Source organism: Anolis carolinensis, unplaced genomic scaffold, assembly GCF_035594765.1.
Source record: "Anolis carolinensis isolate JA03-04 unplaced genomic scaffold, rAnoCar3.1.pri scaffold_7, whole genome shotgun sequence".
Taxonomy (NCBI): domain Eukaryota; kingdom Metazoa; phylum Chordata; class Lepidosauria; order Squamata; family Dactyloidae; genus Anolis; species Anolis carolinensis.
In genome coordinates, this window is record NW_026943818.1 from 1,234,714 (window position 1) to 1,248,604 (window position 13,891).

General features: G+C 39.6%; 2 protein-coding genes across 2 annotated transcripts in view; both read left to right on the forward strand.

The window, feature by feature from the left end:
* The window catches only part of lhx2 (LIM homeobox 2), a 166,114-nt gene that overhangs the window by 140,766 nt on the left and 11,457 nt on the right, over positions 1 to 13,891 (forward strand). The gene's annotated exons all lie outside the window — the stretch shown is intronic.
* nek6 (NIMA related kinase 6) overlaps positions 13,840 to 13,891 on the forward strand; it is an 82,881-nt gene continuing 82,829 nt past the window's right edge. The window contains exon 1 of the mRNA XM_062959498.1: positions 13,840 to 13,870. Coding sequence (XP_062815568.1) covers positions 13,855 to 13,870 — 16 coding nt within the window. The 5' untranslated portion in view covers positions 13,840 to 13,854. The remainder of the gene's footprint in view (positions 13,871 to 13,891) is intronic.

The following is a 13,891-nucleotide window of genomic DNA, read 5'->3' on the forward strand; positions in this document are numbered from 1 at the left end:
AATTCCATGAATTTAGGTGACTTCCGCATCTTGTATAGTAGTTATGCATTGTCTAAAGAACTTCCCACCTCCTTCTTTCTGTGCCCTTTTCTCAATATTATAATGTTGTTTGTGATCTCATTGAGGCAGAGATCTCGAAGCTACAGGATGCAAGCAATAAAACCTTCAGTTCCTTTCCGGAATTGTTTGGGGGTCGGGGGGGGGGGGTGCTCATTAACTCCAAACAGGGCAATTAGTTAGACACAGATAGTCTATTTTGGTTTTTGCCGCTCCGGATCCTTATCTGTTCTAAGAGGAAATGGTTCTTTCAGGATCCTTGTTGTGCCAGCTTGCCCTTTACACAGTGAAGCATTACATAAAGTACTAGCTGTGCCCGGCCACGCGTTGCTGTGGCGAAGTCTGGTGGTATGGGAAATAAAGTATTGAGGAACTGGTGGTAGTTAAGGTAAAGGTTTTACCCCGACATTAAGCCCCCTTCTATGAGGCCCCTTCTACACAACTGGATAAAATGCACACTGAAGTGGATTATACGGCAGTGTGGAGTCAATATAATCCAGTTGAAAGCAGATAATATAAAATTATAAATGGGTTATATAGCTGTGTGGAACAGCCTTGAGTCTATACTGCCATATAATCCAGTTAAAATCAGATAATCTGTATTTTATAGGTAGTGTGGAAGAGGCCTAAGTGAGGCCTAACTCTGCCTGTCCCCTGGGCTGAGTTGGTTGCTAGGAGATCAAGTGGGCGGAGCTTAGCCTTCTAACTGGCAGCAGTTGGATAAAAAACAATTATTCCTCTCCCTCTAATTAGGACTTAATTTTTCTTTTTGTATGAAAGTAGAGGCATGGATGAGGGGTTGTGCTGCCAAGTTTAGTGTTTCTGGGATGTGTAGTTTTATTGTTTTGTCCTAGGCTGAAATTTCATTACTCTTTTACGTATATATATAGATATATCAGAAAACTGTATGGTTAGTGCAGAAGTTGATAGGGCGTTCTTTCTTTCTTTTTGACTTAGCAGACCACACTTAATCAGTTCGGAAAATCTAAGTGATGACTTTCAGCTCTTAGAGGATTAAGAAGCAGTTCTGCTTTTTGTGGCAAGCTGTATATATTAAAGTCATTCCTCGGCAGTAAATGTTCTCTGTTACCATAATTATTGTACTTAGTGTAAGTGCTTCTTGGTGGATATTAAAGATCTGTTAATCTTTATGTTATTTATAGGATAATTTTTTAAAACTTGCTCGAGCTTCTTACTGCTTCCACAGGTCAATTATTCCGATTTATAACATCTTGTCAAACGTAAGAACATTACCACCTAATAATATAAAGTGCGGTGTACATTTTTGTGCCTGCTTGATTCGGCTCTCCAAGGTTGATTCTTCGCCAACAGAGATTTAATTTTGCTTGTTTGATGTTCACCACCATATCTATGAGGATCTGCATTTACAGAAAGTGAACTTTGGACTATTCTAGAGCACTAACCAGTGGGAATATTCCAGTGTTTGCTTCTAATAATGGTGCAGATCAGAGATTTCCAAACTTTCTAGGTTGGTGATTTAGACATATGTCCTTTCGCGATACAGTCATTCAGTTTTACTCGCAAACTGAAGGTTAAATCAAACCCTTATAAGAGTTTCATACAATATACCGTATATATTCTAGTATAAGCTGACCTGAATATAAATCGAGGTATCTAATTTTACCACAGAAAAACTGGGAATTTGAAACAAAATAAAGTAACAGCTAGGAGTTCTCGAATGTTTTCAGAGTACCCAAATTATTTTTCTGTTCATTTTTGGTGAACCAATAACTTTTCTGAATTCAGTGTATAAGCCAAGAGTGGTAAATTTCGGAAATAAAAACAGATACCAATAAAATTATATTAATTGGGGCATCAGTAGGTTAAATGTTTTTTAATAACACTAATTTAAGACTGTCCAACTGTGATTAAATCATTATTCTCATCTTTTTCAACGTAAATGTGCTTACGTATCCTTTTAATAATAGCAGAGTAAAATAATAAATGTAATAATAATAAGGTCAGAGTTAAATAATATATGTATTATTAATAATAAAAATAGAGTGAAATAAATGTGATAGTAACAACAATAATAGATTAAAATAATAAATCTAATAATAATTAATAGAGTAATATAACAAATGTAACAATACCAATACAAACTTTGGCCCAGATCTGTTTTTAGCCTCCCGTTTTTACTATTTTATGCAGTATATTGATTTTTATGACTCTTTTACTGATGTTAATGTCTTATTGATGTGAAAAATTGTTTTTACTGTTTTATTGCTGTGATTGTACTTTTATGTCGGGCATGGCACCATGTAAGCCACTCCGAGTCCCTCCGGGGAGATGGGGTGGGGTATAAAAATAAAGTTATTATTATTATTATTACCAATAATAATAAAAATAACAAATGTAACATATATACTCGAGTATATATGCTGGAAATAAATAAATAATAAATATATACTCGAGTATAAGCCGACCTCAATCTAAACCAACCAGGACCCTCACCCGAATATAAGCCGAGGTGGGCTTTTTCATCCCTAAAAAAAGGGATGAAAAACTCAGCGTATACTCAAGTATATACGGTATGTAGTTTTGAAGTCCAGTTTTTTTGGTGCTTTGGAGGTTGAGGTTGCATTACAATGGCAGTGTCAATGGGGCCACAAATATCCACAGTTCCCACCTAATATTTTCCGATGAGAATGTGCCATAGGTGCATTCCATTTTGAGTTCGGGAATCGAGTCCCCGCTGAAACTTTCCTCTCTTGTGTGGCTTCCTTGAGTCTAAATGAATGCAGAACTCTGAGTGAAACAATTTTTCACGTGGGAGTCTGGTCATAGGTGGGAATGGCTGGAATCTCACTGCCGGGAATCTCACTGCCGTCCCATGGAGAGGGTTGTTTATCTCTTCCGCGCACATCCTGTTTGACTAAAGATAGCTTTGAGCAAAAACGAAGGCCTTTTCTGCCATTTTATGGTCTCTCTTTGGTTTGTTTCTTCTTCATTTCATTCCTCTGAGTGCCACCTTCCTACTACAACAGTATTTGTTATTTTGGGTCCAGGGGAACGGCACTCAGAAAGATTGATTCTGTGGTCAAAATGTCAAGTGTTTGCCCAGCATCTATTTTTTACATTCACACAATGTTTGGAGGTTTTAAGAGGGGAGTTGCTTAACCCAGGCGAAGCTACCGAATTGCTTTTCTTCAATTATCGGAGAACGTTGAAGTGTAATCTTTAGGGTTTTCCTCTCTTATAGTTTTTCCCTTGTATCCCTTCAAGATGAAGCTTCTGCTGGCAATAGCAGGTTTCAGCAAGCGCAGTGGCTCTTTGAGGATCTAATAAGTCCCCCAAGGAGTGCGCGTTCTTGTTACTTTCCTTCCTTTCCCGTGGAAAAAACTCATATTTGGAGGGCAGCAACTTCTGCAATATCACAGAGAGCTTTGCGTTGGTTTGTAGAACAACCCTATTTAATCGAATCTAATGCTCACCTTTCTTGGCTAAGTCCCCTCCCCAAAATTAAGCGGCGCATTAGATTCGCATCATATCATCATCTTATGTGGCACTTTATCTATGCTTTTGAGTTCGCAACTTATAATGTGCACTTTGCTAATCTACTATTACAACCTCACTGTTTTAGTAAGTGTTTTTATTTTACTGGTCAATGTTGAAATATTATAACTGGTGTATGTTATTGTTTATTGATGTACTGTACTTTGTTATTGTTTTGTATCTGATATTTCTGTGAGCCTCCCCGAGTCCCCTCCGGGGGAGATGGAGGCTGGATACAAATAAACTTATTATTATTATTATTATTATTATTATTATTATTATTATTATTATTATTATGACACAGCAAACAAGATAGATATGCTGGATTTTGTTTCACAAAATCACAAGTTGAACACTTCCCAAGTGTCTAGGACGGAGTGATGTATTATTATTACAGTAGAGTCTCACTTATCCAACATAAACGGGCCGGCAGAATGTTCAATACGCAGTAATGCTATGTAGTAATTACTGTATTTACGAATTGAGCACCAAAATATCACAATGTATTGAAAACATTGACTACAAAAATGCGTTGGATAATCCAGAACGTTGGATAAGCGAGTGTTGGAAAAGTGAGACTCTACTGTAATATTATTATTATTTTATTATGACACAGCAAACAAGATAGATATGCTGGATTTCGTTTCACAAAATCACAAGTTGAACTCTTCCCAAGTGTCTAGGACTGTGTGATGTATTATTATTATTATTATTATTATTTTATTATTATTATTTTATTATGACACAGCAAACAAGATAGATATGCTGGATTTCGTATCACAAAATCACAAGTCGAACACTTCCCAAGTGTCTAGGACTGTGTGATGTATTATTATTATTATTATTATTATTATTATTATTATTATTATTATGACACAGCAAACAAGATAGACATGCTGGATTTCGTATCACAAAATCACAAGTCGAACACTTTCCAAGTGTCTAGGACTGTGTGATGTATTATTATTATTATTATTATTATTATTATTATTATTATTATTTATTTTATTATGACACAGCAAACAAGATAGATATGCTGGATTTCATATCACAAAATCACAAGTCGAACTCTTCCCAAGTGTCTAGGACTGTGTGATGTATTATTATTATTATTATTATTATTATTATTATTATTATTATATTATGACACAGCAAACAAGATAGATATGCTGGATTTCATATCACAAAATCACAAATCGAACACTTCCCAAGTGTCTAGGACTGTGTGATGTATTTTCGAATGATGCGTGCAGATCCCAGCAGGGTGGCCTTTTGCAGTTGGCAGATCGTAATTTTGTAAATGTCTATTGTTTCCAAATGCCGGCTGAGATCTTTTGGCACGGCACCCAATGTGCCGATCACCACCGGGACCACCTGTACTGGTTTCTGCCAGAGTCTTTGAAGTTCAATCTTGAGGTCCTGATAGCGGCTGAGTTTTTCCTGTTGTTTTTCTTCAATGCGACTGTCACCTGGGATGGCGACATCAATGATCCAAACCTTTTTCTTTTCCACAACTGTGATGTCTGGTGTGTTGTGTTCCAGAATTTTGTCAGTCTGGATTCGGAAGTCCCACAGTATCTTTGCGTGCTCATTTTCCTATACTTTTGCAGGTTTGTGATCCCACCAGTTCTTTACTGCTGGGAGGTGGGACTTGAGGCATAAGTTCCAATGAATCATTTGGGCCACATAGTTGTGCCTCTGTTTGTAGTCTGTCTGTGCGATTTTCTTACAGCAGCTGAGGATATGAACAATGGTTTCGTCAGCTTCCTTGCACAGTCTGCATCTTGGGTCATCAGCTGATTTTTCGATCTTGGCCTTAATTGCATTTGTTCTGATGGCTTATTATTATTATTATTATTATTATTATCATCTTAGTCCTGAGCCAAAGCGAAAGGGGAAGCTGCTTCAGGAGCACATGGAGCTCCTATTTGAGGGATGTCACATCTCATTTAATGGCCTTGGCTCAGTGCTATGCTATCCTGGGATTTGTAGTTTGCTAAGGCATCAGTGTTCCTTGGCAGAGCATTTTACACCAGGCATGGGCAAACTCCGGCCCTCCAGGTGTTTTGGACTCCAACTCCCACCATTCCTAACAAGCCGGTAGGCCCTTTTTGTGAATGAATTTGGCGTACAGAACATCATACTGTATTTCTGTTGAAAGATTAATCTTGCTGACTAAAGACAGGAATGTAAACATGAGCTGGGCAGAGAATTCGTTTCAAACAGGACGGGAAGCTTGCCACAAATATTTAAATATAGCCTAGTTGCGTTTGTTTCATTGACATCCAGAGTGGGCCAGCTCCGAGGAACTTTGCATGTGTTGACTTATAATCCGGCTACGAGGTCTAGAATCACAAATTGCAAAAGGCTGTGGCTTCGTTATTTTAATTAATATCCATTGTTGACCTAAAGATGGAGAAATTGGCTCTGGGATTTTTCTCCCTGTTTAGTGGAACAGTCTCAATAGATTTTGGTGTTGTGTGGAAAGTGGGGCTCTCGATAGTACGTTAAAGCTTACTCATGGTTTTAATAAGGCCCCAATGGTATCTCTCACCCCTTCCTGTAATTATGATAACTCTTGTACAAATGTATATGACTAAACTCCTAAAGAGACATTAGGGTTTTTTAAGATTACAGCTAGCAGATTTATGGCATGGTGGAATTGTAGGTATACGCACAAAGTCCAAAGCTGACTTCTCTCAAAATGACTGTGCAATTCAAAAGATAGCATTGCTCACTACTGTAAAAAGTCCAAATGTGTATACGTTAAGGACATAATGTCTCAGGTTTATACAGTATTGCCAGGTTTCCCCTTATAATCTTCATTTTCTGTTTCAAGCGTCCCTGCTGATCGCTTTTCCTTTTTTGTGGATCTTTGTCATCTAACGTACGTATAACAAAATTGGGGCAAATCTGAAGACCTGGCTATAATAATAATAATAATAATAATAATAATAATAATAATAATAATCTATATATATAAAAGAGTGATGGCATCAGGGCAGCGGACAAAACAACAAAACTACAGGCCCCCCAACCTCGAAATTTGACAACACAACCCATCATTCACGGCTCTAGGTTGATACAACAAAAAGAAAAGAAAAATAAAGTCCTAATTACAGGGAGAGGAATAATAGTTTTTATCCAATTGCTGCCAGTTAGAAGGCTAAGCTCCGCCCACTTGGTCTCCTAGCAAACCTACTCAGCCCAGGGGACAGGAAGACTTAGGCCTCACTTAGGCCTCTTCCACAGATTATCTGATTTTAACTGGATTATATGGCAGTGTAGACTCAAGGCCCTTCCACACAGCTATGTAACCCATTTAGAATCTTATATTATCTGCTTTGAACTGGATTATCTTGAGTCCACACTGCCATATAATCCACTTCAGTGTGCATACTAAACATAAAGACAACCATACAACAGACATTCAATACCACCACTACCTCAACAATTTCTCACCAACACCACCAGACAACGCCACAGCAACACGTGGCCGGGCACAGCTAATAATAATAATAATAATAATAATAATAATAATAATAATAATAATAATAATTTTATTTTTATACCCCGCCCCATCTCCCCGAATTGATCTGGCCTCATATGTCTCTTGGACGACTTACAACAAACCCAAGCGATGCAGGGAACTTTGGTATGAAATCTGTACACAATAGTAAAAATAAAAATATGTATGTGTGTATGTACACAGACAAGCTCCTGCCTCCAAAAACAACTATAACTCCCACTGTGTTGTCGAAGGCTTTCATGGCTGGAATCACAGGATTGTTGCGTGTTTTCCGGGCTGTCTGGCCATGTTCCAGAAGCATTCTCTCCTGACGTTTCGCCCACATCTATGGTAGGCATCCTCAGACGTTGTGTGGTCTGTTGGAAAAAACTTTAATATCTGTGGAAGGTTTAATATCTGTGGAAGGTCCAGGGTGGAAGAAGGAACTCTTGTCTGTTGGAGGCCAGTGTTAATGTTTTAATTAATCACCTTGATTAACATTATTGGCCTTGTCAGATTCATGCCCTGGCGTCTTCCTGCCTGGGGGAATCTTTTGTTCAGAGGTGTTAACTGCTCCTGATTGAATCATGTCTGGAATTCCTCTGTTTTCAGAGTGTTGTTCCTTGCAACTTCAAAGCCTGGCTGCTTCCTGCCTGGGGAATCCTTTCATAGAATCATAGAATAGTAGAGTTGGAAGAGACCACATGGGCCATCTAGTCCAACCTCCTGCTAAGAAGCAGGAAATCGCATTCAAAGCACCCCCGACAGATGGCCATCCAGCCTCTGCTTAAAAGCCTCCAAGGAAGGAGCCTCCACCACAGCCCGGGGGAGAGAGTCCCACTGCCGAACAGCTCTCACAGTGAGGAAGTTCTTCCTGATGTTCAGGTGGAATCTCCTTTCCTGTAGTTTGAAGCCATTGTTCCCTTGTGTCCTAGTCTGCAGGGCAGCAGAAAACAAGCTCCCTCCCTCCTCCCTATGACTTCCCTTCACGTATTTGTACATGGCTCTCATCATGTCTCCTCTCAGCCTTCTCTTCTGCAGGCTAAACATGCCCAGCTCTTTAAGCCGCTCCTCATAGGGCTTGTTCTTCAGACCCTTAATCATTTTAGTCGCCCTCCTCTGGACGCTTTCCAGCTTGTCAACATCTCCCTTCAACTGTGGTGCCCAAAATTGGACCCAGTGTGATTCCAGGTGTGGTCTGACCAGGGCAGAATAGAGGGGGAGCATAACTTCCCTGGACCTAGACGCTATTCCCCTATTGATGAGGCCAGAATCCCATTGGCTTTTTTAGCAGCCGCATCACATTCCTGGCTCATGTTCCCCTTCCTCCCCACGAGGACTCCAAGGTCTTTTTCGCACACACTGCTGTCAAGCCAGGCATCGTCCCCCATTCTGTATCTTTGATTTCCATTTTTTCTGCCGAAGTGAAGTATCTTGCATTTGTCCCTGTTGAACTTCATTTTGTTAGTTTTGGCCCATCTCTCTAGTCTGTTGGAAAGTGTTACCTGGCCCTGATGGTTTCCTATCTGGATTTCACTGAAGTACACAGAAATCTCTACACTTCCTATCTGGATTTCCCTTGTTTTCTGAGTGTTGCTCTTTATTTAATATCCTGATTTTAGAGTTTTTTAAATACTGGGAGCCAGATTTTGTTCACTTTCATGGTTTCATGGCACCTTACCCAGTCTACTTTTACAACCTCTCCATTTTAATCCATGTTTTTATTAGTTCTTGTCATTTGTTTTCATTGGCTAATGTTTAAATTTTTATAATTGTGCATTTTTTTGTCTATTGTTGTGTTTTATATTGCTATTGTTTTTATTCGGGCTTGGCCCCATGTAAGCCGCCCTGAGTCCCCTTTGGGGAAATAGAGGCGGGGCATAAAAATAAAGTTACAGTAGAGTCCCGCTTACCCAATGTTCTGGATTATCCAACGCATTTTTGTAGTCAATGTTTTCAATACATCATGATATTTTGGTGCTAAATTCGTAAATACAGTAATTACTACGTAGCATTACTGCATATTGAACTACTTTTTCTGTCAAATCTGTTGTATAACATGATGTTTTGGTGCTTAATTTATAAAATCATAACCTAATTTGATGTTTAATAGGTTTTTCCTTAATTCCTCCTTATTATCCAACATATTCACTTATAGTAATAATAAATAATAAAACTTTATTTATACCCCGCCACCATCTCCCCACGGGGACTCTGGGCGGCTTACATGGGGCAGAGGCCCAAACAACATAGAACAAAACATAGGCAATATAATACAAATCACACTATAAAAAGATAAAACAATAATACAATATATCAATTAAAACAAAAATACAGAATAAAAATTGCATTTAAAACACATAAATGGTAAAATCGTAATAAAAACGGGATAGATTATTAAAAACTCTCAGGGGCTGATTAATTGATGACTGTTTCTCCAAAGGCCTGCCGAAACATCCAACATTCTGCCGGCCCGTTTACGCTGGATAAGTGAGACTCTACTGCAGGGGTCCCCAAACTAAGGCCCGGGGGCCGGATGCGGCCCATCGAAGCCATTTATCCGGCCCCCAAGGCACAAGGGCATAAGGGGATTTGGCTAAATGACCCAAGGGGTCTCTTCTTCTCTTACAACCCTTATTATTATTATTATTATTATTATTATTATTATTATTATTATTATTAAGGATGGGTGGTCATCTCTCAGGGGTGGTTTGCATCTAGTTTTGGTGCACAGAGGCAGAAGGGGGTTGGATTCAATGGCCCAAGAGGTCTCTTCCAACCCTCTTAATAATAATAAAATTATTATTATTATTATTATTATTATTATTAACATTGAGGCTGGGAGGCCATCTGTCAGGGGTGCTTTGCTTGAGCTTTCGGTACACAAAAGCAGAAGGGGATTGGACTCAATGGCCCAAGGGGTCTCTTCCAACACTCTTTATTATTATTATTGTTGTTGTTGTTGTTGTTATTATTATTATTATTATTATTGCTTGGTGGCCAACTATAGTCTGGCCCTCCAACGGTCCAAAGGATTGTGAACTGGCCCCCTGTTTAAAAAGTTTGGGGACCCCTGTTCTATTGTATTATTATTATTATTATTATTATTATTATTATTATTATTATTATTATTTCCTCCTTTCTTTTGACATTGTCCAAACGCTTGTGGATTTCAATGGCTTCTCTGTGTAGTCTGACGACTGTGGTTGTTAGTGTGGTCCAGCATTTCTCCAGCATAGTTTCCACTACTTTCCGTCACCTCTTTTAACAGTGCTTAAGTTCCCAAAGGTGTGTGTTACACACTGTCATATCTTTGTGTGCCTTTTCATGTTCAGTCACTTTGCTTTATGGTAATTTTGAGTCATTTTGAACTGACTCCTGACAAAAAAAGGCAAGCAAAGTAGTTAAAATTGTCAAGGATTTACCGTAAATACTTCCTGTTTTTGGAAGGGCTGTCAGAAGCGTAATTGTTAGGTTCAGCCATATTTGTCGTGTGCCAGACAGCGTCAGTCTGCTTACGACTACTTCCACCGAGAAGAACGGAGAAAACGAGAACCCGGCGGCTTATGTTCTAGGAGGGAGGAGGTGCTGCTGTTTAACGTGGTTGGTAATTAGGTTGTACAAGGAAGCATATATTACTGTTGGTTTCTTTGCCAAAGCTCTTCAGCATGATGGATGAGACTTAAAGGTTGATCTGAGTAAATTGCGGCGAGAATACTAACGACAGAGATATTTTCCGTGGTGAAATATCCCTCCAAGACATCATGGCTCTGGCATAAACGCTGTAAGATAATGGACCATAAAAGTCACTCGGAAATAAGGCTCTCCCAGGATAGGGCTGCCGCTGCCGCCGCCTTGTCACCCACATACAGAGCCGGGAGATAATGCAGTCACAAGCCAGGGCCATCATTTAAATCTATTGGTAATCTGGTAGAGCATCTTGACAGATTTATTTTATGAGCCGGCAAGAGAGAGAACATTATCGGGAAGCAGAAAGAAGGGGAAAGCAGTATCATTTTAAAAATAGTTTGAATCGCTTCATTCTTTCTCGGGGCCTCGCTAAGTGGTTTTCTGTGCCTCTTTACTTCATTCTTCAGTGTGTTTTAATTAAATGAATTTGTGGGAAAAGGAAATGATAGGTAGCATAAGTGTGCTCTGAAACTTTCACTTTGAGCGGGACCTGTCTCTTGACTTGACGTGATGCGTGAAGTGCTTTCATTTCCAGGAGCTGCTCTTTATTTCTTGATGACACGGCATAAGAATGAAACTCCTTTGTTAATGTCACCATTGGCATGCATGCTGTTGGTGGCGGCAATTTTCTTTATTGCTAACCTGTTGAGAAAGAATGGGCTGGGCCATGTTCCCGGCACTGGTCATGAACCAGTCTTGCCGGTAAAGATTGCCCACCTTCGACTTTAACCATTTCTTAGGGAACCCTTTGCCTTAGGCCAGTGGTTCTCAACCTGTGGGCCGTGACCCCTTTGCGGGTCAAAGGACCCCTTTACAGGGCTTGCCCAAGACCATCGGGAAACCCATATCCTAGCCTCTGCACTTTATCATATGTTATTAGTACTCCTAATATATTGCACAACTATAATTTTATTCCTCTGCCCCAAGATTGAATTGCCATTGTGTCGCCCTTGGCTGCTGGCTAGGCTTTTGTGGTGTGATGTTGTGATTTTATAGTTCTGATGTATTAATTTGTTGTAATTGGGATGTATTTTGTATTGTATTTTATTGTACAGTAGAGTCTCACTTATCCAACATAAACGGGCCGGCAGAATGTTGGATAAGCGAATATGTTGGATAATAAGGAGAGATTAAGAAAAAGCCTATTAAACATCAAAATGGGTTATGATTTTACAAATTAAGCACCAAAACATCATGTTATACAACAAATTTGACAGAAAAAGTAGTTCAATAAGCAGTAATGTTATGTTGTAATTACTGTATTTACTAATTTAGCACCAAAATATCATGATATATTGAAAACATTGACTACAAAAATGCGTTGGATAATCCAGAACGTTGGATAAGTGAGACTCTACTGTATATTGCTGGGCCGGGTTCCCATGTAAGCCGCCCCGGGTCCCCTTGGGGAGATGGGGCAGGATACAAGAATAAAGTAGTTATTATTATGACACAGCAAACAAGACAGACATGCTGGATTTCATATTATTATTATTATTATTATTATTATTATTATTATTATTATTATTGTTATTATGATATATTATTATTATATTATGTTACGTCAGGGGTCTCCAAACTTTTAAAACTGGGGGACAGTTCATGATCCCTCAGACCATTGGAGGGCCGGACCATACTTGGCTGAGCAATAATAATAATAATAATAATAATAATTAAAAAAAAAGAGGGTTGGAAGAGACCCCTTCGGCCATTTAGTCCAACCCCCTTCTGCCTTTGTGCACCAAAAGCACAAGTAAATACCCCTGACAGATGGCCACCCAGCCTCAATGTTAATAATAATAATAATAATAATAATAATAATAATAATAATAATAATAATAAAAAAGAGGGTTGAAAGAAACCCCTTGGGCCATTTAGTCCAACCCTTTTTGCCTTTGTGCACCAAAAGCACAAGAAAAGCACCCCTGATAGATGGCCATCCAGCCTCAATGTTAATAATAATAATAATAATAATAATAATAATAATAATATAATAATAATAATAATAATAATAATAATAATAAAGAGGGTTGGAAGAAACCCCTTGGGCCATTTAGTCCAACCCCTTTTGCCTTTGTGCACCAAAAGCACAAGCAAAGTACCCCTGACTGATGGCCTCCCAGCCTCAATATTTAATGATAATAATAATAATAATAATAATGGTTGGAAGAGACCCCTTGGGCCATTTAGCCCGACCCCATTCTGCCTTTGTGCCGTGGGGGGCGGAAAAATGGCTTCGATGGGCCACATGTGGCCCGCGGGCCATAGTTTGGGGACCCCTGTGTTACGTTATTATGTTATATTATTATTATTATATTATTACTATGTTGTGTAATCTTTGTGTCCCGGTTCTCCCTTTGAGTGCTCAAAACAAGCCTTTCAAGAAGGTCTGGTTATGGACAGTTTCCATTAGAAAGGCAAATGTTTAATGAGACACGGAGACGGAAGGAAGCCTTCTGTATGCCTTTGCCTTTTGGAGCATTTGCCCGACCTGGGCCCTTGGCTTTTCCTAGTGTTCAATGGCACGGTTGGCTAGAGCGGATGGGAAACAGCTGGCTGCGCAAGCAAAGAGAGAGGTGTGTTGGTGGGCACAACTCCTGGCTTCGAAGGTATTCCTTGCTCCTCCTGCTGTTTGCTCATTGGGGAGAAGAATTTGGCCTGTGGACGTGATCTAGGCACCTGGAGATGGATGCCTAGACCTGATTAAGCCGATCACAGCTGTTACCGAGCCCGGCTTGGAAAGGGAGTGCACCTTGGGCGTCCGTCAGGGTGCATCAGATATGAACTCTTGCTGGAGTTCGCCTGTTTGCTTAATGGGGACCCCGTTAACTAATGATCGTGGACTTCAGTGCCAAGTGCCGTGGGCATTTCTGATTTCCGGAGTGCACCTGTCAGGCTCCTGCAGGGGCCTGGCAAAGGCTTTCGTTTTCTACCTTGCTGAACTATTTGATGCGAGGGGAGGTCTGCATGCAATGCGTGTGCATTAGCCAGGCTTTGCAAGAACATTGCAGCAGTTGGACTTGCATAGAACGTTCAGTCAGGAAGGTCTTCTCTTTAAACATTTAAGGGGCTCGGTTCTCCACATGCAACAGATTAGAGGTATTATTATTATTATTTCAT